The 24,840-nt window shown below is 43.1% G+C and overlaps 2 protein-coding genes across 7 annotated transcripts; both read left to right on the top strand.

Moving 5' to 3' along the window:
- Positions 1-1,806: 1,806 nt before the first annotated feature.
- On the top strand, positions 1,807-16,065 carry ddr2b (discoidin domain receptor tyrosine kinase 2b). Of its 4 annotated transcripts, none has more exons than XM_071362500.1 (17): positions 1,807-2,106; positions 3,772-3,854; positions 6,532-6,634; positions 6,862-7,105; positions 7,476-7,623; positions 8,169-8,271; positions 8,745-8,928; positions 9,306-9,549; positions 9,783-9,848; positions 10,293-10,429; positions 10,811-11,018; positions 11,364-11,593; positions 11,870-12,024; positions 12,728-12,928; positions 13,242-13,476; positions 13,594-13,743; positions 14,956-16,065. In XM_071362500.1, exons 2-17 carry the CDS (start codon positions 3,794-3,796, stop codon positions 15,088-15,090), a joined length of 2,604 nt encoding a protein of 867 aa, XP_071218601.1. In that variant the 5' UTR covers positions 1,807-2,106; positions 3,772-3,793; the 3' UTR covers positions 15,091-16,065. The 4 variants fall into 4 exon arrangements, with proteins under 4 accessions (XP_071218601.1, XP_071218599.1, XP_071218600.1 ...); XM_071362498.1 differs by having other exon boundaries at positions 1,808-2,106; positions 8,169-8,280; XM_071362499.1 differs by having other exon boundaries at positions 1,808-2,106; positions 9,780-9,848.
- A 3,302-nt stretch (positions 16,066-19,367) lies between these two features.
- Positions 19,368-24,217, top strand: LOC139551103 (myb/SANT-like DNA-binding domain-containing protein 4). Of its 3 annotated transcripts, XM_071362503.1 has the most exons (11): positions 19,369-20,890; positions 21,184-21,254; positions 21,342-21,518; positions 21,609-21,670; positions 21,753-21,839; positions 21,927-21,968; positions 22,037-22,210; positions 22,290-22,325; positions 22,424-22,978; positions 23,260-23,371; positions 23,466-24,217. In XM_071362503.1, the coding sequence occupies exons 1-8, from the start codon at positions 20,733-20,735 to the stop codon at positions 22,323-22,325; spliced, it is 807 nt and encodes a 268-aa protein (XP_071218604.1). In that variant the 5' UTR covers positions 19,369-20,732; the 3' UTR covers positions 22,424-22,978; positions 23,260-23,371; positions 23,466-24,217. The 3 variants fall into 3 exon arrangements, with proteins under 3 accessions (XP_071218603.1, XP_071218602.1, XP_071218604.1); XM_071362502.1 differs by having other exon boundaries at positions 19,368-20,890; positions 22,037-22,325; XM_071362501.1 differs by having other exon boundaries at positions 19,368-20,890; positions 22,037-22,978.
- Positions 24,218-24,840: the final 623 nt, after the last annotated feature.

Genomic DNA, 24,840 nt, shown 5'->3' on the forward strand with positions numbered 1-24,840 from the left:
CGCACAATCGATTTTGTATTTCCACTCGTTCAATTTGCAAACAAAGGAATCGGTGAAAATCTCACCCTAAACATTGTTTGAATGAGTCACATCACGTTCGTATCTATTCCTCAGAGATCCCAGAAGGTAACAAGACTTCACTATATCATTAGGGTGTAGTATATCCTATAGGACACCATATTTGGTCAGAGAGCGACGCCTTCATGGCACGCCAATGACGCGGGCGGCCATCTCTTGAACGACTGTATCTTGGTCAACTAAGCACTAATCAGGGTCAAACAAAGCTAGCTAGATAGCCAATTAGATGGGCTTTACGGGAGTATCCGGAAACCATATATCTGTCGTAAAATGTAGCTTCTAACGACAGCATGCCTTTTCATTTTGGACAAAAATTATAAGGATATTCAGAGTTATGAAGTTATGAAAACTGGTTGTTTTGCAAATGTTGAACTTATAATATGGCTACTACTACTTGGAAAGCTAAATCAAAGTCCAAGTATACAGATTTGACGATATTCTTGCAGAAAAATGGAATATGAATGCGAATGTCTGCTTCACGGTTTGCCCAAATGTACCTGGGGACTTCACACCAAAAGTCTTGTTGTCCACTCATTTTTCAAGTTATCCATCTGAAAATTTGCACATACACTGCTGCCAGTTTTTGGACACTATCGGAATTACAACCAGAGTGATGGCTATAACTATGACCTTTCTCTTGTATTTCAAAGATGGTGGTTGAAAAGGACCGTTTTTTTTTTTTTGTATTTTCTTCTACCAAATCTATTGTGTTATATTATCCTACAATTCACATTTCCACAAACTTCAAAGTGTTTCCTTTCAAATGGTACTAAGAATATGCATATCCTTGCTTCAGGGCCTGAGCTACAGGCAGTTCGATTTGGGTATGTAATTTAGGCGAAAATTGAAAAAAGGGGGCTATCCCTAAGATTAATAGAAGCCATCACTCTGTTTTCTCATGATATTGCTTAGCCTATAGAAGTGTTGTGCAACATGAGCTCATGGGCTCTCATTAAGTGTTTAATTAGATTTTCGATCACATTTGCATTGATTTCAGAGTGACAATAGAGTGCTGAGTACCAGGCATTTAGCACGTTTGGTAGCCTACGAATTACCATCAGCAGCATCAGAGCTTGGAGAAGCTTAATTACCGTGACTAAACGGTCAAGAAAAATTTGACTGCCTTCATGCCTCTTGACCGCTGGTGTGGCGGTAATACAGTCACCGTAACAGCCCTAGGTACAACTCAATATTAGGAAGGTGTTCTTAATGTTTTGTACACTCAGTGTATTTAATATATATATATTTATATTTTTTGTGGTTGGGGTGCCTCCTAGCGGTGCCTCCTAAGCGACCGCTTATGACAATTATGCCTGGAGCCGTCCCTGCTGCCCTCTCATGGTAAACTCCATTACTGAGGTGTGGCAGTTCCAGGTCAGTGTCTCAATCCATGCTAAATTGGCACGAGCTGGACACAAAAGAACCACTGTTGAAAAACTGGTGAGATCCACTCACTGCTGTCAGTAAACAAAGAGTGGACATTACTCTTTTTATCAATAACACTTCAATAAATAGCAGAAAAGGAGCATCCAAGTTCAGTCAGACATGATTTGACTTCTCTATCCAGCAATGTTTCTTTTTTTGGTCTACAGTCTGCATGATACTTTTAGAAGCCCTATAAAACCCCATCACTCCCACAGTAATGAACAGGTTTCCACAGGATGAATGTAAACTCGGATCCTTCTTCAGTAGCACTTGGCTGCTCAACAGAAGCCTGCTCTAAACTAACTCCCTTACGGCTCTCCAGGCCATAATTGAAACCTTATGTGCATCAGGTGGAATTCTGGGGCTTTTTGGCATCACACCAAAGAATCCCAGAGTGTGTTATTTTTATTTCATTTTTTTTCCATTTCTCTTTCCTCTAGCAAGAGAGCTTGCTTTTACATCAGCCCTTTTCCTCCTTCTTTCACAGAAAGTCTATCCCGGGAAGAAAGTATATTACAGCGTAATAGACTTTGGAATTTTATCCAGTCGATTATGGAATAATATTCCCCTGGACTACTAAGGATTTTGGGAAGGCAGTGAAAAGTAAGTGTGGTCTCTCCTCGATTACTCTTACTTTTATAGAACGTCATTTAGCATTGTATTTTGACACTGCTAGTAGCCACGTTTCGGTGACAGCTATGGGTATATTTGTCATCAATGAAATTGAAAGCTGAGAAAAGTTGAGCTGGTACCTCCCAACTTGATTGACATGTAAATATAAATAAGTTGTTTGACAAAAAGAAGTTACTTTCCATTAGATAATAGTTCACTATTGTATCGTTGTTTTATTTGTTTGAGGAAAAAGTGGAATTCCATTCTCTTCTAATGATTGACTTTATTTGAATGTATTTATGTTCATTTTGATACTTTATTTGAAGACACTAGTAACCTAACTAGTGACCTGTCAGTGCCAGTGTCAGTATTGACATGTAAGTGACACATGGACATTAACATTATTAGTATATTAGCCATGGTGGATATGACCTAAACGCTGATTTTTTTTCTTCTAATTACACATTATTATAACTAGGGCCCAGAGTTTTCTGACCTGACCAGAGGAAAACTCCTGACCCTACACATACACACACCCAACTGAGGTAGAGAGCAGTCCGAGTTTAGCATGATGAAATAGGCCTAACGCAGGACAGGACCACACAAAAGCACAAAGGCAGCACTTTACAGCAAGGATCCGTGGGCATCAGATAGCGTCCATGTGAATTCACCATCGCACCAGGGCTACACAGAACCACACAGTCAGTACTTTTCCCCCCACTCACATTTTTGGGGTAAACTCACCACATAAATTACTGAAAGTACAGGAGGTTAGCCATGTAGCGCATATTTGTGCAGTAGGCATATTTCACCGAGACATTTACAGGCCTTTTAAAAGATAAATAAGCATTGGGGTCTTATACTGCATGTACTGTGGATGGAGGGGTAGTCAATTACCTGAGTAGACCGTACAAGGGGGTCTCTGTGTATGTCTGCCGCTGGTTGGTACCAATGGCTTAGATAGGTGCATAATCTTAGAACGTGTTTAGGGGGTCTTCTTTGTATACTGTATGCGTTGTATGGTTGAGGTCCGTTCCATTTCAACTCCATAAAGAGTCAATTGAAAATCCTAATGGCGAATGGGTGCCTGTTTTCATTCCTTGAATTGAATGTCAATTCATCTCCTGAATTGACTGGGTTGAAATGGAATTGACCCTGATGCATTGGATCAATCGATCTGCATCATTATACTGAAGGGACATTTTAGTTCTTGGCAGGGGACATTAAAGTGGTCAAATATATTCATCATAAATTAAGAGTTTATTTCCAAAACGCTATATCCACCATTTTTTCCACATTTGTGTTTTTTCATCACAAATAATTTTTGTGAATGAGGCGGATATATAGCATTTAGCAAAAACCATGATCATTTGTCTCTGAAATGACACCATCAAGTGACATATTTTAAACAAATGCATCTCTGTCATTGAACACCTCCATGCCTTTATTAGATGTGGGGAAAAAAACACCAATCTCTTTCATCCTTTCTTTCAACAATAAAAGCTCATTTGCCAACATTTTTATTTCTATAGAGAAAAAGGACGAGATTAGGATGGTATGGTACAAGTACAACCCCTACATAAGTGACATTACATACTGTACATATTGTGGTCGCTGCTGCTGTTGTTATACTGAACTTGTGAAACATTCTGTCAGGTGTTCAGCTCCTGCCTCTGAGATGAAGGCTCATTGTCTCCTGCTATTCCTCCTCACTGCTGTAAGGACCCAAGTCAACCCAGGTACTGTACATGGAGGTCAACTCATAGCCTTTTCACACTGTCAGAGCTGCACTGTGCTGGCTTAGATGCCCTCTCCAGCACGGTCCCAGCAACTACAGTGGATGTGTAACCAGGGCCAAGACAGTGCAGCTTGACCCTGGTGACTCAGTAATCTGAAAAGGATGTTAAGTGTTTGTTTACTCATTTTAAGAGGTTACATGTTCGTGTCACGTCTCTGCATTTTCAACAGCCTTTATTTATATAGTACATATGTCTAACTGAAGGGGATATTACCGCATTGTAGTCAAGTCAAGATGTTTGACATGATCGAGATACCAGCACGCCGTAATAGCTAGGTGGGCTGGTTAGGTCATCGCCGTCAATGTGTGTGTGTGTGTGAGGGCGCGTGTGTGGGGTTTAGCCATTGGTCGATTGGTCAAACAGCAAATATGTGAGAACAGGCAAACCATTCACAGGCTGGGGGCATTCAGGAAATGTCTGAAAAAATGTAGGGGCAGGAGAAAAGAGGCTGCAGGAGGTATGGAGTGAGCTGCTGGTGTGTGCTTGTGTGTGTGTGTGTGTGTGTGCGTGTCTGTGTGTGTGCGTGCGTGTACGTGTGTGTGTGTTTGCGTGCGTGCATGCGTGTGTGTGTGTGTGTGTGTGTCTGTGTGCGTACGTCTGTGTCAGTGCTAAGGAGCAGGGTGACAGGAGAGGCACTCATTCATAACCTACCTCTCCTGGACTTTTCCACTTGAAATAGTTTCACTGTATGAAGCATATTTTGTCCACAAGCTCTCAAAGTCTATTTCTATGTTTCAGTGTTACTTTGAGTTGTAAGCAGATCCAGAATGAAGGGTAATAGGCAGGTACAGTAAGAGTAGGACAGAGTTAACAGTTATGCACAATAAGTTAACTACATCTACCTACTTGTAGACATTACCTCAATTACCTCGACTAACCGGTGCCCCCGCACATTGACTCTGTACCGGTACCCCCTGTATATAGCCTCACTATTGATATTTTTACTGCTACTCTTTAATTATTTGTTACTATTATTTTTGGGCTTTTTTTTTTACTTCGAATTTTTTACTTAACACTTAATTTTCTTAAAACGGCATTGTTGGTTAAGGGTTTGTAAATAAGCATTTCACTGTAAGGTCTACACCTGTTGTATTCATGCGCATGTGACAAATAAAATGTGATTTGATTTGATCACTGACACAGTAGGCGAAGAAGCCATTTGGTCATACACACACACGCACGCACGCACGCACGCACGCACGCACGCACGCACGCACGCACACACACACACACACACACACACACACAGACACGCACACACACACACACACACACACACACACACACACACACACACACACACACACACACACACACACACACACACACACACACACACACACACACACACGCACACACAGACACGCACACACACACACACACACACACACACACGCACACAGACACACACAAACAGGGCACACACGCACACAGACACGCACAAACACGCACACACATGCACACAGACACATACACACACGCACACACACACACACACACACGCACAGACACACAGACACATACACACACACACACACACACACGCACACACACACAGACACGCACACACACACACACACACACACACACACACACACACGCACACAGACACACACAAACACGCACACACGCACACAGACACGCACAAACACGCACACACACGCACACAGACACATACACACACGCACACACACAAACACACACACACACACGCACGCACAGACACACAGACACATACACACACGCACACACACAAACACACACACACACACGCACGCACAGACACACACAAACACACACACTCACACACACACACAGAAACACACGCGCACATGCACACGCGCACACACACACACACAAACACGCACACACACGCACCTCAATCGCTGTTTTAACAGCTCATGGTTTTTCTCTTTCTTGCTATAATAAATGTTGTTTTAAACCGCCGTAATAATATCTTGAGCAATAAGTTTTACATTTTTTTGAGGGGGGGTGTTCGTTTCCAATGGTTACAGCTCTAAGTCTAAAACTATCTGTGGCTTTGGCTCTGGTACAAAAGATAGAAAAAGAGAGGCAAAATAAAGAGGAGGAAAAGTGAAGGGGCCCCTCCCTACTCTTTTTGCTTGGACTGGCACCTACATAGTGATGCCTCTGTTTCAGTGGGGCCTCCCAGGCCTAAAGGAAGAAGCTGGGGGAGGGTTGTGCCCTGTCCACTTCAGTTCTGACTCAATCCAGATCCTACCAAATGCATGTGCAGTGTGGCACACTCATGGACTTCGGGAATACGTTCCCTTGCATAGATACACACACACACACACACACACACACACACACACACACACACACACACACACACACACACACACACACACACACACACACACACACACACACACACACACACACACACACACACACACACACACACACACACACACACACACACACACACACCAAACATCTCAGTGACTTGTTGATGACATGAGTTGAATCTGTTTCATTTGCCATTGTCATAGCTTTTAACTAGGTCCTGGAGTTTTTCCCTGATCAGGCCACGTGGTCAGGAAAAACACCTGGCCCGAAAAACATGCATCTATAACACTGTATCTGCTTTTAGGTGTGTGTCGGTATCCTCTGGGTATGACTGGAGGACAGATTCTTGATGAGGATATCTCTGCTTCTAGTCAGTGGTCAGAGTCTACAGCAGCAAGATATGGCAGGTATGCTATCTGCATTGTCACCATACACACTCTAAACTCTTTTCCATCAGGTAATCAGAGTACTGACTGTACTGTCTTAGTGAAGGCAAGATTGCCTGCCTATTGCCCTTCACCAATCCAACCTTGTCAGATCAGTGATTCCTTAAAAAAAGGGAGGAAGGCATTTTTATTATTCAATTGACTAAATATTCCCTTCTACTCCTACTACTTCCCCCTCTCCTCCTCAGATTGGACTTTGACGATGGAGACGGTGACGGGGCATGGTGCCCTAACATCATGGCAGAGACGGACGCAGGCGGCCCGAAGGATTTCCTCCAGGTGGACCTGCGTTCGCTGCACTTCATCACGCTCGTGGGCACCCAGGGTCGCCACGCCGACGGCATGGGCAATGAGTTTGCCCAGCGCTACCGCATCAAGTACAGCCGTGACGGCAGCCGCTGGGTGGCCTGGCACGACAGGAAAGGCAGGCAGGTGAGCAGATGCAAGCTAGTGTCCATACTACCAGAATCCATTCTGACATCTGCTTTCAATGTTTTTCCAATGTTGATTCAATGTCCTTTTGCTCTCTGGGCTGGGTTCAAAGAGTATGAGTTTTCTTTCAAATACTTTGAGTGTTTGATTGAGCCAGCCTGGAGTGCCAGTTGGGGCCCAACTGTTGGGCTGGGTTTTCACTTTTGGGACTACTCCATTGGTTGCACAATCTTGCTTTGATTGGCTTTGTGATTGGTGTGACTTTTCTATAACTTCCATTCTTGTCTGGCTGTGTTTGTTGGCGTTCAATGTTTAGTGACTGCAGTTTTTGGATGAGGATGATGATGCCCTTTCCTGTTCCTGTCTGCAGGTGATCGAGGGGAACATGAATGCCTATGACGTGGTGCTGAAGGACCTAGAGCCACCCATCATTGCCCGCTTCGTACGCTTCATGCCAATCACAGACCACTCCATGATCGTGTGCATGAGGGTAGAGCTCTATGGCTGTGAATGGCTAGGTCAGACACACTACAGTACATCCTATATCTAATCTCATCTCATCCTATCCTATATCTAATCCCATCCTATCCTACAGCCTATATTTAATCCCATCCTATCCTACATCCCACATCCTATATCTAATCCCATCCTATCCTATCCTATATCTAATTCCATTCTATCCTACATCCTATATCTAATCCCATCCTACATCCTATATTTAATCTCATCCTATCCTATCCTATATCTAATCCCATCCTATCCTACAGCCTATATTTAATCCCATCCTATCCTACATCCCACATCCTATATCTAATCCCATCCTATCCTACATCCTATATCTAATCCCATCCTACATCCTATATTTAATCCCATCCTATCCTACATCCTATATCTAATCCCATCCTACATCCTTTCCGTATGTGAAACTGAAAGAAAAGAGAATAGCCTAGATACTACCAGAGTTAGAATGTAAAGCAAAGTTTAGACCAGGCTGATGTAAAATGGCCACTGTCATTGATTGTGACCTTTCCTTTGACCTGTCCCTGGCTGTGTGTTATTGCAGATGGCCTGGTGTCCTACAGTGCTCCGGCCGGCCAGGAGATGACCTACAGAGGCCTGGACGTCCACCTCAATGACTCGGTCTACGATGGATCCATGGGTCTACAGTCAGTTGGGTTTGTTTTAGTATATTTGTACTTCAACAGTGGCATTTTCTGAGTACAAAACTGTTAAGAAGCGTTAAATGGTCCACATCCTGAGTGACTCTGACCCGAAGGTACTATTTAACAAAGTTGCGAGCCATTCTTGGCCCATGTGAGGATTTTGTGGACAACTCTTGAGCTAAGCGGAGCCAAGCTGTCCTGCACTGGCCTGGTTTTGTATCCACCATCGTTTTTGGAACCGTGCAGAAAAGAACAATGTGAAAGGAACATATCCAAGCCAGCACAATACGGTTCGGGTCAGTATGATAGTGTGAAATGATGACGTGTAAGACACAGGCATGATAGCAACACAGACCTCTTTTTTTCCTTTCTCCCCTCAGTATGAGTTAGGGGTTAAGTGCCATGCTCAAGGCCACAACCGTAGTGGATGGGAGTAACGGTCCTGTGTAACGGCCCTGTCTCCTCTCTCCCCCCAGTATGGAGGAAGGCCTGGGCCAGTTGACTGACGGGACGTGGGGTCTTGATGACTTCCTCCACAGTCACGTGTACGGCGTGTGGCCCGGATACGATTATGTGGGTTGGACCAATGAGAGCTTCCCTAAGGGCTACGTGGAGATGACCTTCGAATTTGACCGTGTCCGCAACTTCACCTCGATGAAGGTGAGAGGTCAACGAGTACAAAATGAGGTGGATGTGGTTTTACCATGTTCCCAACGGGAAAAACTGGGCAAAACGGGTTGAAATTCTGGTTGTGTTGATGTCATTTCAGACCGACCATAACCTTGTGTCATTGGTCCACTCAGTAGGTGTTCAAGAGATACTGTATTCAGCCATATGTGGAGGTCTGTTTTGTCCTTCAAGAGTGGCTAAATATTTAGGCATATGTCCAACAACTTTAGCCTCCAATTGTTTCGTCATTGGCTGAATAGCACCTGGACATGCAATTTGTACTTCAAACCATGCAGTGACAGACAGTATACCACAGTACACTCTACTCTCAAGTGTTATAGTTCATAGTTCTCCTCCTCTCTCCGTAGGTGCACTGCAATAACATGTTCAGCCGCGGCGTGAGAATGTTTCGGCAGACTTCGTGTTACTTCCGTACGTCCGAGTTGGACTGGGAGTCCCAGCCAGTGTCCTTACGTCTCCCGGTGGACCAGGTCAGCCAGAGCGCCCGGTTCATCACCGTGCCCCTGGGGGGCCGCATGGCCAGTGCCATCAAGTGCCGCTTTGCCTTCAACGAGAACTGGATGATGATCAGCGAGGTGGCCTTCCAGTCAGGTGAGACTTGAGATGCTTGGGTCATGTTCAGTAGGGCTCACTGTAACAAAACATTTTTCTAAGAGGGAACGCAAATCTTATTGTGTTTTAGTTCAGGTGGTGTCTCCCCGTTTCACTCTGTTTCAAAATAGATGATGACATTTCTCCTCTTTCTCCCTCTCTCTCTCTCTCTCTCTCTCTCTCTCTCTCTCTCTCTCTCTCTCTCTCTCTCTCCCTCCCCCCTCTTTCAGCAGGGACAGCAGTTTATAACACATCTCCGACTCCCCGCAAACGTGGCCACCCGACAAATGTTCTTCCAGGTTAGCTCCAGCTCCGTTCTTACCTATTTTGTCTTCGCCAACCCTGTCTCCTTTTGCATTCAATAGTGCCCTCTGCTGCCTGTTCTTAAAATGCTGTTGCATTAGTTATGACGAATAGAGGTTAGTTACAGTGAAATATGAGGGAAATTGCAACAGCATTAATGAATGATAAATACAACACTTACTGAGGATGACGTTTTTATGAAAACCTTACATGTGATGTGAGCACTAAACGTCTTGATGACAATCCTTTCTTGTAATAAATATTATAATGCCATAAAATGTTTCAAGCTGTCAAATCTTTATATCCTCAACTCCTTCAGTGAGGGATCTTGGATTCTTCGCTCCAATGCGCTTTGACAGGGAGGTAAGGAATTGAGTAAACAAGGACGGAGGAAGCAACGAAGCTCTCTGTTAAATATTTTATACCTTCTGGTACATTAGGAGATAACCCCATCCACAAAGTGGATGAAAGCAACACCCGGATCCTGATTGGCTGCCTGGTGGCCATCATCGTCATCCTTTTGGCCATCATAGTCATCATTCTGTGGCGCCAGGTCTGGCAAAAGATGCTAGAGAAGGTATGTAACAGATTTTTATTCCCTGAGGTGTTTTCAGAGTGGAAATCATTAGGGTTGATCTAATATCTACGAGGAAACTTCTCTGTCTTGTTATAAAATAAATACTGCTGTCAGGCTAAAAAGGAAGTCAGAAACTAAGACTGCAAATGACACTGATCAAAGTTGTTGATGGCCTCTTAGCTAAACTTAAACACAAGATTACAACATCTGTCAATGTTTGACTTGGTGCCAACCACAGTGTTAGAAAAGCTAGAAGATGCACCTCTTATCTTTGCCATTGATTGCTTCTGTTTTCCCAAGAGCGCCCTCTAGCTTTTCTCTCTGGCGCCACCAAACATTACAACACACACAGCTTATAACAGTTGCTACCCTTCCCTCCAGGCTTCGCGGCGTATGCTAGACGACGAGCTGTCGGCCCGTCTGGCCGTCCAAACCCAGGCCTTCTCTTTCCACCACTCGTCCCAGTCCAGCGGGGACGGCTCCAACTCCACCTACGAGAGGATCTTCCCCCTCTGCTCCTCTGACTACCAGGAGCCCTCCCGCCTCATCCGCAAGCTGCCCGAGTTCGCCCAGTCCACTGAGGAGCTGGGTGAGTGGATTAAAGGGAAAGTACAATCCAAAATCAAAGTTTAACAGATGTTTTCAGACTTCAGCGATGGTGAGGGACTTGGACTAATCTTGACGTTAGACTACTTTTGAGGTGTGAAAAAAATATGACAAACTTTGATTTTGGAGTGTAATGTCCCTTCAAGCCAGTGTTTCTCAAATGGTGGGTATAGTGACCCCTAATTACTTTTGGGTTGTGGCTTATTAAGACAGGCCTGTGGCTAGAAATATCAGTGTTGTTAACTTGGAGGGTCACAAGAACATTTCAATGGTCTTGATCAGGTCACATCTTACTGAAGTGTGAACCTATGCTCTGTGTATTCCACAGCAGGGACTAGCTCCTCCTCCAGACCACCCCAGGCCTGTGGATCAGACGGGGCTCCCCACTATGCCGAGGCAGACATTGTGAGCCTGCAGGAGGGGACTACGGGCAGCAACACCTACTCCATCACGGCCGTCAACATGAGTCTGCTCTCTGGGAAGGACACGGCCATGAGGGAGTTCCCCAGGGACAAGCTCACCTTTAAGGAGAAACTGGGAGAGGGACAGTTTGGAGAGGTATGGAATAAAACTGGGGATAAAGGGAGTGTTGTGTGTGTGTGTGTGTGTGTGTGTGTGTGTGTGTGTGTGTGTGTGTGTGTGTGTGTGTGTGTGTGTGTGTGTGTGTGTGTGTGTGTGTGTGTGTGTGTGTGTGTGTGTGTGTGTGTGTGTGTGTGTGTGTGTGTGTGCAAACATGCAGGAAAGCAATTAAAAAGAACAAAAGTCAGATGACTCTTGCTTTCTTGCTAGACAGATGAAACATCAATTGTAAAATGCCTTTGTTTCTGCCCACAGGTGCACCTGTGTGAGGCAGAGGGCATGCAGGACATTGTGGAGAAGGATCTGTCTGGAGAGGTCAATGACCGTTCAAATGAGGTAGAGGGCAGCGATGACACACCTATTCTGGTGGCTGTGAAGACACTGAGGGAGGACGCCAACAAGAACGCAAGGTGAGAGCACTGGATCTGGAACTGTTTCCATGACAACTGTACTGTCCTACAAGAGCCACATGATAGTACAAGAGCCACATGATTTATAGTTGGAAAAGGAATTTTGTGATCTGCATGACAACAATGCTTGTTCTTGCCTCATCTTTCACTTTGTGTTCCTGGTGTCTTGCCATTGGCCAGTTGTAACAGAGAATGTGTTCACAATAATCTACCAAGTAAGAATAGGTAAGTTGACCAATCAACAAACGGAAAGAGCACTGTATTTCCCAATTTAGCCAGGTGTCACATCGGTTACCATCCGTTGTAACAGCAATGACTTTTTGAAAGTGAAACTACATGGTGTGACAAGGTAAAGTGGGACAGGCAGGTGTCACAGACGTTATTATCTCCTCTCTAGGTTTCTTCCTAGGTTCCTGCATTTCAAGGGAGTTTTTCCTAGCCACCGTGCTTCTACATCTACATCTGCATTGCTTGCTGTTTGGGGTTTTAGTCTGGGTTTCTGTACAGCACTTTGTGACATCTGCTGATGTAAAAAGAGCTTTATAAATACATTTGATTGATTGGTTTACGAGCAGGTGTCTGTTATTGTCCAGTGTTAGTTACAAGAATGACTTATTGAAGGAGAAACGACATGGTATATTTGTGCAACTTAATGTAAAGTGTGACTGGAAGACGTCATAGCCGTTACCACCTCGTGTTACAGGAATGACTTCCTGAAGGAGATCAGGATCATGTCTCGGCTGAGGGACCCTAACATCGTCAGCCTGCTGGCAGTGTGTGTGGAGAGCGACCCCCTCTGCATGATCACGGAGTACATGGAAAATGGAGACCTTAACCAGTTCTTGTCCAGCCATCAATTGGACGAATTGGAGGAGATACAATCTAGTGACAAAGCCACGGTCAGGTACGCTACATCTGCATAATTTTACTAGATAATGACATCCCCGATTAGGGTTATTATGAAAGGTGATACTGTAATCATAACAATAATTAATTTTCTTATTTTTTATTTATCAAGTAAATGTTTTAATCCATATAGTTCATAACAGTATGCGGAAACCCGATGCAATAGCGCAGTATTAAAAAGTTTGTCATGCAAACACTTTAAAATGAGCTAAAATTTTATTTTCTGACCACATACTCTTGCACTCTCTTTGGCATTATATAAAAAAAAGTTCAGAGTTCAATTACTTTTCAATACTCTCATATCCTCTTAGCTATAGCAACCTGATGAGCATGGCTACACAGGTAGCCTCTGGAATGAAGTACCTGTCCTCTCTCAACTTTGTCCACCGCGACCTGGCCACGCGCAACTGTCTGGTGGGCAAGAACTACACCATCAAGATTGCTGACTTCGGCATGAGCCGGAACCTGTATCGCGGTGACTACTACCGTATCCAGGGGCGGGCCGTTCTTCCTATTCGCTGGATGTCATGGGAGAGCATCCTATTGGTGAGGAGTTTTGGAGAGAGCTGATATTAACTGGGAATGTTCAGTCGCATGTAGTTTTCAACCAAACATGTTTCCCTGTGTTTAGATATGAGTCAAATGACTGTGTGCCTTTCCCAGGGTAAGTTCACCATGGCCAGCGATGTGTGGGCTTTTGGCGTGACTCTGTGGGAGATTCTGACCCTGTGTGAAGAGCAGCCCTACTCGCAGTTTTCCGACGAGCAGGTCATCGAGAACACCGGCGAGTTCTTCAGGGACCAGGGCAAGCAGGTGACTACACACTAGTGTATTTACTACACTCTTAGAAAAAAGGGTTCCGAAAGGGTTATTCGGCTGTCCCCCTAGGAGAGCCCTTTTTGGTTCCATGTAGAACCCTCTGTGGAAAGGGTTCTACCTGGAACCAAAATTGGTTTCCTATGGGGACAGCTAAGAACCCTTTTAGGTTGTAAATAGTACCTTTTGTACCGGTGTATGGCTACCACATGTTTACTATGTCGGCATGCAATCAGCACTGTTCTATGGCAGCAACATGTGTACATCCAACAAAACGGGTATAGAACCAGGTTTGTCAGTCTACATGACTAAATATTCTGTTAGGCTGCTGCTCAGCTAAATGTCTTGGAGCTAGCTTAGTCTCACACGGAACCCAAACCGGCTGCGCGCGTGCGCCATCGTGAGTTATCGTGCATACATTTATTTTTTCCCCCTACACCAAACGATCACCACAAGCAGGTTAAAATATCAAAACAAACTGAACCAATTACATTAATTTGGGGACAGGTCGAAAAGCATTAAACATGTATGGCAATTTAGCTAGTTAGCTTACACTTGCTAGCTAATTTGTCCTATTTAGTTAGCTTGCTGGTGGTAGGTAATTTGTCCTGGGATATAAATGTTGAGTTGTTGTTTTAACTGAAATGCACAAGGTCTTCTACTCCGACAATTAATCCACACATAAAACGGTCAACCGAATCGTTTCTAGTCAACTCTCCTCCTTCCAGGCTTTTTCATCTTTGAATATATATGGTGATTGGCATTTACACTTTCATAGTATTACCACGACAACCGACAAAACAGTTTGTCTTTCAATCACCCACGTGGGCATAACCAATGAGGAGATGGCACGTGGGTACCTGCTTCTATAAAACAATGAGGAGATGGGGGAGGCAGGACTTGCAGCGTGATCTGCGTCAGAAATAGGAATGACTTCTATTTTAGCCCATGGCAATGCAGACGCTCGTTGGCGCGAGCAAGCAGTGTGGGTGCAATAATTGAATAACATGGATTTCTAAATTTATTTTGCAATGCTCGCGCACGCGACGTGTCCGGTCTGATCAGCATGTTAGTTTACTCATTGTTGGGGTTGACAGACATGCACTGTGTTGTTCTATGAGTGAAATATGTGTGACATACATCCCAAATCTGGTCGTTTTGTAAAAATGTGTTTTTCCTGTAATATCCTAAAATGTTGTTTCTTCTCAGGTGTACCTGCCGAGGCCTGCCTGTTGCCCTGATGCGGTTTATAGCAGCCTGATGCTGGGTTGCTGGAGGAGAAATGCCAAACAGAGACCCACTTTTCAGGAGATATACAGCCAGCTTGGGGAGAGCCAGGAATAGCAGCTCATATATAGACCATGATTATATAGAGTGCTGTGGGGTAAAAGTTCCCCTAGGTACAGATCTAGGATCAGCTTCCCCTGAAAAACTAACTGAAGATCAGCATTTAGGGGCAACTTTATCCTACACTTCACCCTTTTTTGTAACATGGACCAACATCTACGGTCCTTCTACATTCAAGGGAAGGCAAAAGTATGGTCCTTCCTCCTTTGAGGACCCCGTAAATTAGAACTAGCACGTGAAAACTGACTGAAAACTGCACGCAATGTTCTATTCATCTCTCTCAGCCTTTTTCTCTCAATTTGAGTTGACTTCCTATCTCTATTCGCCAGAGCCATGTATATTTATATTAACAATGTCTATTGCACACTATGAAAACACCACCTCTCTCTCTCCCTCTGTCTCGCGCCATCTCGCTCTCTCTCAATCTAGTTTTTAGGGTGGTGGACAGTTCTGTAAAAAATGATTCATTATGTCTGTGATGATAAAATGTAGGAATGCTGTGTCAGATTGTGCACACCAGGAAATGTAATGTTGTTTATAATCTTCTATTATGAAGATGATAATAATAATGTGTAGAAAGTCTCCTTTTGGACTCAGATATTCAAGCATGTATCTGTTTGATAGGTTTTTCTTTATTCAGTTGATGTTGTGAAATGTGTTGTATTTTGTCAAAGCTAAATAGTCCTTTGAGTTAAATTTGTGCTTTGAAATAGTGCAACTTCATACTTAAAACCTGCATTTCTTATTGTTCATGCAAGTTTTATACTCTAATTAGACAAGTAGGCCTACTTATGGTTTCAATTCATTTACTGAACATTCTTCAATGTTCAAAACCATTTTAAAAACGACAATAAAATGTTCAAATAAAAAAAGATGATGCAGATTATTCCTCTTTTCCTCTGCCTTCAACTCAGTGAGCCTGAAAAAGAAAGACAAAAACAGAAGTAGCAAATAAAACCATGTAATTCACAACTTTTTATTTTCTTCAACATTCTGTATTGACGGGATGTACTGCTACAATATTTGAGAAATGAAATGCAGAGTAAAAGTACAACCGAGTGCTTAGTAATGCTTAAAGTCTTCTTCTCCTTTCCTCTGCCCTCTCAGTGCTCTCCGGAGTCCCTGGAAGTCCTGTAATCTTCTTCCTCCCACCTGTAGCAGTGGAAAGGCTAGAGGGGGTCATCACTGATAAGAATCTGTAGTTTACCAGGGGCATCAGCCAGCAGTGTGCAATACTGAGGGGCCACAGAGCTCACTGGCAGCTCTCCTGGGGAGAAGGACTTGGCCAATGATCTAGTTAGCCAGACAGATTATGGAGTCATGTGAAGCACAATAGAATAGTCTTGAGGTTGCTTATTGAAGTGAAGCTTCCACTGAGTGAGGAAGGCAGGGAGCTATCAATGTCATATGCGGCATACTCATCACCCAATGACCTTGTTGGTGAGAGATTCTACATGTACCTCTGTCTTAGGGAGGTTCATGGCAGACAGATTCAGTTGCATTTTGAGAAGTTGGTTCCCACATGTGAAACTCATCAAGGTAAAAAACCTTCCAGTTAGTAGGAGTGGATCTCAGGTGAGATCTGGTCTGAAAGAAACGTCATGGCAACACAAACAAAAATCTGGATACGAGAAATGATTTGGGCATTATAAATGGGGTTATTCTCATTCATGGCATGAATTGTTTTACTATCAGATATTATCAACTCAAAAGTGTTGAAATACTCTACCGTTCAAAAGTTTGGGGTCACTTAGAAATGTCCTTGTTTTGAAAGAAAATAATTTTTTTGTCTATTAAAATAACATCAAATTGATCTACAGTGTAGACATTGTTAATTGTTGTAAATTACTATTGTAGCTGGAAACGGCTGATTTTTAATGGAATATATACATAGGTGTACAGAGGCCCATTATCAGCAACCATCACTCCTGTGTTCCAATAGCATGTTGTGTTAGCTAATCCAAGTTCATCATTTTAAAAGGCTAATTGATCATTAGAAAACCCTTTTGCAATTATGTTAGCACAGCTGAAAACTGTTGTCCTGATTAAAGAAGCAATAAAACTGGCCTTTAGACTAGTTGAGTATCTGGAGCATCAGCATTTGTGGGTTCGATTACAGGCTCAAAATGGACATAAACAAAGACCTTTCTTCTGAAACTCGTCAGGCTATTCTTGTTCTGAGAAATGAAGGCTATTCCATGCGAGAAATGGCCAAGAAACTGAAGATCTCGTACAACGCTGTGTACTACTCCCTTCACAGAACAGCGCAAACTGTCTCTAACCAGAATAGAAAGAGGAGTGGGAGGCCCCGGTGCACAACTGAGCAAGAGGATAAGTACATTAGTGTCTAGTTTGAGAAACAGACGCCTCACAAGTCCTCAACTGGCAGCTTCATTACATTTACATTTAAGTCATTTAGCAGACGCTCTTATCCAGAGCGACTTACAAATTAAATAGTACCAGCAAAACACCAGTCTCAACGTCAACCATGAAGAGGCGACTCCGCTGGCCTTCTAGGCAGAGTTCCTCTGTCCATTGTCTGTGTTCTTTTGCCCATCTTAATATTTAATTTTTATTGGCCAGTCTGAGATATGGCTTTTTCTTTGCAACTCTGTAGCTAACGTAGCTAGCACAACATGCCATTGGAACACAGGAGTGATGGTTGCTGATAATGGGTCTCTGTACACCTATGTAGATATTCCTTTAAAAAATCTGCCGTTTCCAGCTACAATAGTCATTTACAACATGAACAATGTCTACACTGTATTTCTGATCAATTTGATGTTATTTTAATGGACAAAAAAATTTGCTTTTCTTTCAAAAACAAGGACATTTCTAAGTGACCCCAAACTTTTGAACGGTTGTGTATATCAAGGCTATAACAGCAAATGTAAAATGCAGTGGTATAGTTTACAGCAAACACAGCCAAAAGTTTCCTGGACCAAATTGTTCCACACTTTGATATTTTACATATTCTCTTTCTAGGCCTACTCAAAATGCTATTTTCCAATTAATTATAATATTAAATTTTTTAGATATAATTCAAATTCAAACGTTCTCACCCGTCATGAAATCATTCTCCATATTTGAAAGTAAAAATGTTTGGTGTAAAAGTCGCTGTCTTCGTTGTTAGTAGAGTTAGGTAGACTGCTCTTTACGTAAATGATTCCATTCCTGATTGTGACGGTCATTGTCATATAATTCTGACCAGAGCCATACAGTACACACTGAGTGTACAAAACATCAGTAACACCTGCTCTTAACATGACATAGACTGACCAGGTGAAAGCTATGATCCCTTATTGATGTCACCTGTTAAATCCACTTCAATCAGTATGGATGAAGGGGGGAGACAGGTTAAAGGAGGAGTTTTAAGCCTTGAGACATGGATTGTGTATCTGTGCCATACAGATGGTGAATGGGCAAGACAAAAGATTGTGCCTTTGAACTTGGTATGGTAGTAGGTGCCAGGTGCACTGGTTTGAGTGTGCCAAGAACTGCAATGCTGCTGGGTTTTTCATACTCAATAGTTTCCAGTGTGTATCAAGAATGGTCCACCACCCAAATGACATCCAGCCAACTTGACACAACTGTGGGAAGCATTGGTGTCAACATGGGCCAGCATCCCTGTGGAACGCTTTCGACATCTTGTAGAGTCCGTGCCGTGCCCCGACGAATTGAGGCTGTTCTGAGCGAAAAAGGGGGTGCAACTCAATATCAGGAAGGTGTTCCTATTGTTTTATACACTCCGTGTATTTAGATATAGACTCTAAATACATGGCTATGGCTTTGCTGGCCCTCTGTCATGCAGAATTCTAAAGGTGCCCGCATACTAGGTTCGGTTAACTCCTAGCAGAACTCGGCGAGGCGAACGTCTGTGCCTCGCATACTCCCTTAAAAGACCTTTGTTGAAAAATCTAAAAAAGCTGCAATATTACTGTTTGTCCCTCATGAGATACCATAACAACAACATGGCCAGTATACACTTCCTCAAGATAGTCAGAATTCATCTAAGCAAAATCTACAAGCCTGTAATGCATTTTGACGTTTTTGCTGAGGTCTTAGTCGCGAAATTTCACATCTCACCAAGATGTGTGGTGCAGTATTTATCAAGTGAAAAAAATTGCATAGAGACTATTCGGCTCTCGTTGAATAACAATAAACACTTAATTGAGGAATCCGAGCTCCCAGTTGTTTTGAACGTGCATTCGTTACAGAACTTCGACTTGTCTCAAGAAAAAATGACGTGCTCAAATACCAAAACGAACAAAAACATCACAAAATGTCAACATAAGATATGCGTGAACTGTTTCTACTGGGAAGCTTGCGACAGACTATTGCACAACTATTGGAGGCGTTCATGCTGTCAAGAGTAATCTGAAGTTCGGAGTTCCGACAGGGAAGTTTTACTTGAACAACCGTCCAAGTTGTAGGGCGCGTTCAATCAGATCATTTTTGTCAAGTCTTTGTAAGTATGTTGAGCATACATGCTGATTGCATGAACTTTACAAAAATAATGGAATCAAAGGTCATGAAGTTTTGACTGCAAGTTTCTGCAGCTGCTCTTCACCAACTTCATCGCCTGCATTGTGGGAAGCTCAATTGCCAACCAATCATTAGGGTATATTTTTGTTTGAGCCACGCAAATGTGACCAAAGTGCGATTCAGTGGATATATACAAATTCATGTGATATTTGAAGCTCTCACTCACTGATTGATTGTACACACACATGATTTCAGTTTGTGAGTGTGGGATATGGGGGTTGGAGACATGTTTATACAAACATTATAAAGTAAAACTTTTATAAACAATGGCAACACTGCCATGTTGATCTGAGCCTTGCTGTTGGAAGACCACATTAGTGTCAGACTTCCGGCTGTCGCAGATACACCTCCCCCGACCTCAGTCCTCAACTGTCGTCTACAGTCAGTTGCATTCGCCTTTCCACTCAAACGCGCCCATAATTGCAAGTGGGACTCTGGCATGAAATTTTGGCAAAGATGGTGGAAAAATTGAAGATAGTTCCCTTAGGCCGTTTACCACTGAAAATAAATAGCCAGTTCCAGTTTACTTAATAAGGGGATGGCTCTTCCATAGTGATAGCAGCTGGGTCTGTCTACTACTTAGTTCACTGACTTCCATTGAAACAGAAAAAACGACAAGAGTGGGATGTCTCGCTTCCTCTTCCGTCTCTGTCGTTGCTGAGTTGTGACGTTTCACCTTTCACCTTTTCAACCCAAAAGATTACAACAAATCCGCCTTGATAATTACACATTTATGTTAAGCTAACTAACTTTATTATTGGCAACGTTAAAATCTTATTGGTTTAAGAATTGTTCCGACTTCAAAAGCACTTGAACACAACCATGTTGGACTTACAAATGTGCACTTCCCAATTTCACACTTCCCACCAGGGGCCTGTTGCACAAAAGTAGAATTAAGACATCCGGGATAAATGACTCAGCTGAGCTCAATGAAGCCAAAACATGTGCGTCCAGGCTTAATTGGTTGCACAAAGACCAAGCCAGGATGAGCAGACACGGATTCATTAAGCCAGGTGAAACCAATCCTGGATAGGTGCGCGCTCACGGCTCACTCAAATAGACCCCGCCACAGATCACAGATTAACTGATTTACCATGGCAACTAGAGCCGCGTACTTTTCCCGGTCGGAAGCACAAATCCTCATGGAGGCATACGAGGAGGTAAAAGATATAATTAAGAAGAAAGGCAACACCGCCACAGTGATAAAGCAAAGAGAAAAAGCGTGGCAAAGTATTGCAGACCGCCTGAATGCGTAAGTAGTGCACAATTACACACTCACCGCTCCGCTGAAACATCACAATTACAATTCAAATATTTAATTCACATCTCCAAAAATGCAGTTGTACTGTAATTATGAAACGGTTAAATTTTTAATTGAAATGCACTGCAGATATGAGTGAAATTGTGTAAAGTAACTCCATCACACTGTATAAAGCTATGATAAATTTTTTGATATTTTTACTGAAAACAAGACAAAAATACCAAGTAATTTTTTGCAGTGTGACTCCATTAAATGTGTGTGTGTGTGTGTGTGTGTGTGTGTAGATTAAACATGAACGGGCCAAAACGGACATGGCAGCAGGTCAAAATCAAATACAAGAACATTCTGCAGAATGGTATGGTCCCTGACTAATATTTAACAAAGCACAAGCATATATTGTACCCAGAAGGTGCCTGCTCACACATTGTCTGTACTGTTTTAGCAGTGAAAAAGAATACCCACAGACAAGGCACGGGTGGTGGGTCACCAAAGGCTGACCTTACCCCAGCAGAGGACATGGCCTTGGAGCTAAATAAAGGCAGGCCCGTCTTAGAGGGGATCCCTGGGGGGAAAGAGACGAGCATAGGTTCCTCCCAAGATGCCACCCGCTTCATTCAAGGTATGTCCTTCCATCTCTACATGGGATACAACCACATTCATATTGAATCAATTTGGACTGTCTGACTTTGGTTTACCTATTGCCTTGCAGTGTCTGGCAGCACTGTGTTCCTGTTAGAGCCACCAGCACAAGCACCAGACGATGCTGATCCAGTGAGTACTCCATCAAAGGCATACTGTAGGCCTGGCATGTCTTGTCTACTAGCTTCAATATGAATCCGATTAAATGTGATAGGGTGAAGGCCCCAGTGCAGCAGCAACAGCACATGATGGAGACGATGATGAGGAGGAGACCATCTCTCTGGATTCCAGAAGGCATGAGGTATCATGTTAAGACTGTGAAAGTACTATTTACTCTACAATGGTGAGGAGTCCTCATCAAAATCAAAAAATCTAATTTCTTTTACAGGACCCAGATGCTATACAGTGGGAAAACCAGCCTGGCAACATAGTGCGTATTAATAAAAGGACACCACATCCTGCCAAATTCCAGCTGCGCTAATTGTATTGTGTTCACAGAGCTCACAAGCTATCAGAAAGTTGTATGGCAACCACCTCCGGCGCCAAATAGAACTGGCAGACATAGACATTCAGTACAAGAAGAAAAAGATGGAAAATCTTGCACTGGAGTCCGAAATAAAAAAGAGGACAATTAGGAAACTGGACCTTGAAATAAAAAAACTTGAGAGGGAGGTGAGATATGCCTTCAATGTACACTGTATGCTAACTGTAACACAAATGTATTAATCATTATTTTTCTTTCCTCCCCCAGCTCCAAGAAGATGACACAGCTCAAAATAAAAATTAGGTATATTCTCGTAAAGTCAAGTGAGCCATGACATATGAGCTCTTATTGTGAGCACACAGGACGGTGGCATCTTTCTAAGGTTTTTTTTATTTTCCCAGCAATCAGTACAACCAAGTCATCGTTATAAGGCATCGCCCTCTTTTGCCCACCCCCCCAGCACCAGGTGTGGCCACTAGCCTATATGAAGGCCCAAAATTGTGTGTTCCTTTCTGCTCTGACAATGGCATGCCCATTCGTGCGAGATGTGGTGGATGAAGAAGCACTTGTGCTGAGGAGAGCCTTCAGGCGAGAAAGGGTCTTCAGGGACCGGTTGGACCCACTGGCCTTCCCTGATGACCATCTATATGAAAGATACAGGTTTTCTGCAGATGGCATCAGGTATCTATGCAGACTACTGGGTCCCAGGATTAAGCACCGCACTGCACGGAGCCATGCACTGAGTGTGGAGCAAATGGTTTGTGTGGCCTTGCGCTTTTTTGCTAGTGGAGCCTTCCTGTACTCAGTGGGGGATGCAGAACAGCTGAACAAGGCCACAATTTGCCGCACAATAAGGAGTGTGTGTCTGGCTATCAAAGCATTAGCAGATGTCTTCATCTCCTTCCCTGGCCACAGAAGACTCTGTGACATCAAAGAGGAGTTCTATAGGATTGCAGGTAAGAGGATCTACAAATTACAGGACAACTGTTAACACATAGTAGGATACTCATTACTTTGTGTGACAGGTTTCCCCAATGTCATTGGTGCAGTGGACTGCACATACATAAGGATAAAAGCCCCCTCAGGTGCCCATGAGGCCGATTTTGTGAATAGGAAATCCTTTCACAGCATTAATGTTCAGGTGAACATAACTTTTTGATATTGTCCATTGACGAACACTCTGCATTGCCAGTGATGTGCATTGATTGGTGTAATATTCCTCATCTTATGATTTCAGATGGTCTGCAATGCTGACTGTGTGATCAGCAATGTTGTGGCAAAATGGCCTGGCTCAGTCCATGACTCCAGAATCTTTCGGGCCCCTGAAATCTATCAGTGCCTATCACAAGGTAAGCCACACAACCCCTATTTATAACCATCATGGCTGTGTCAAGAATATCACTGTGTTTATGAGGTAGTAATGATGAGATTTTGTGTTGACAGGTGAATTCTCTGGTGTGTTGCTGGGAGACAGGGGGTATGGCTGCCAGCCTTTTCTCCTGACACCTTTCACAGACCCCCAGGAAGCACAGCAGGCCTACAACCATGCCCATGCCAGGACCAGGGCCAGAGTTGAAATGACCTTTGGCCTCCTGAAGGCACGCTTTCACTGCCTTCACAAATTAAGGGTCAGCCCTGTTAGGGCATGTGATATTACTGTGGCTTGTGCTGTCCTCCACAATGTGGCCTGCCTGAGGAAGGAGAGGGCCCCCAGAGTGCCACCAGCCATGGACTGGGACAATCCGGCAATCTTCCCTGATGACGACAGTGGTCGGCTGCTGAGGGACCAATATGTGTTGAATTATTTTAGTTAGTATGTGTGCTTTCAATTTTGGTTAAATATGTCCTGCGGTGGCAGAGGAATTTGGGTTTTTTTGGGTTCGTTTTTTGACGAATTTGGCCTCTTATGATGTTTGTGCGGTATACTGTGTGTAATACAAGGCTGCAGGGAGGCTACTGCATCCATTCATTTGTCTGTTCAGTTGATGTGTATGGATTTGTCCTGCATTTATTTTAGTGTGCAGACATGCAGGGTGTGTTATATACAGACCTTTGAATGTGTATGTATCATTTTGTATAATATGCTTGGATTCTGTGCTTTCCATCTTGTAGAGTCACTGTGACTTCAGTTTCGAAAGGAGCTGATGGTTTACCTGCTTTGTTTTGTCCTTATTCAATAAAGGAACATAATGTTACACATTGTGTTTTTATATTCATATGGAATGTGTATTTGTTTATATGACAGAGTACTAGGGCCACACTGAAGAAAAAGGATAAAGTCATACATTTATGAGGCTGGTTCTTTATGCAGAAAAGCTACATATTGTTTTGATACTTATGACAATGTGATACTTAATATTCTGGCACATCAGCATGTCTTTGTTTATGAAACCATACTGAAGTACAATTTCACGAAATGCCCCACATCTGTCATTTTAACAACTGTCCTCCTTTAAAACAACTGGTTATGACTTGTGTTTTTTTCCCCTCTGTGGCCCTAATATTCTATCATTTTATATATAGCCTTATAGTCTATGGGAAACTGTAAATTATCTAATGATAGCAACATCATCTAAAAATCATTTTTTATCCAAAATCATTTAAATTAATGATCACAAACGTTTAAATAATAACAGTGGGTCTAGTTATATGTGATAACAATGTATAGTGAGCAGTGAAATAACTATTGGTTTCCATTTGTGGTGACTGCTGACTGACATTAGGGATGAGATTAAATAGATCCTGGAATTTAGCCTGGTCTGGAGCAGGCTAGCTCCACAGAATAAATCTCCATGGTAATTTATACCATAACATATCC

This window comes from Salvelinus alpinus, chromosome 23, assembly GCF_045679555.1.
Source record: "Salvelinus alpinus chromosome 23, SLU_Salpinus.1, whole genome shotgun sequence".
Lineage (NCBI taxonomy): Eukaryota > Metazoa > Chordata > Actinopteri > Salmoniformes > Salmonidae > Salvelinus > Salvelinus alpinus.

Excerpts from the sequence above, each read along its gene's own strand:
- ddr2b (XM_071362497.1), top strand. The coding sequence starts at position 3,794 with ATGAAGGCTCATTGTCTCCTGCTATTCCTCCTCACTGCTGTAAGGACC. Across the intron at positions 3,855-6,531 it reads AAGGACCCAAGTCAACCCAG|GTGTGTGTCGGTATCCTCTG; the intron begins GTACTGTACATG and ends ATCTGCTTTTAG. Across the intron at positions 13,744-14,955 it reads TCAGGGACCAGGGCAAGCAG|GTGTACCTGCCGAGGCCTGC; the intron begins GTGACTACACAC and ends GTTTCTTCTCAG.
- LOC139551103 (XM_071362501.1), top strand. The coding sequence starts at position 20,733 with ATGGCAACTAGAGCCGCGTACTTTTCCCGGTCGGAAGCACAAATCCTC. Across the intron at positions 21,519-21,608 it reads TGCCACCCGCTTCATTCAAG|TGTCTGGCAGCACTGTGTTC; the intron begins GTATGTCCTTCC and ends ATTGCCTTGCAG. Across the intron at positions 21,671-21,752 it reads CACCAGACGATGCTGATCCA|GGTGAAGGCCCCAGTGCAGC; the intron begins GTGAGTACTCCA and ends TAAATGTGATAG.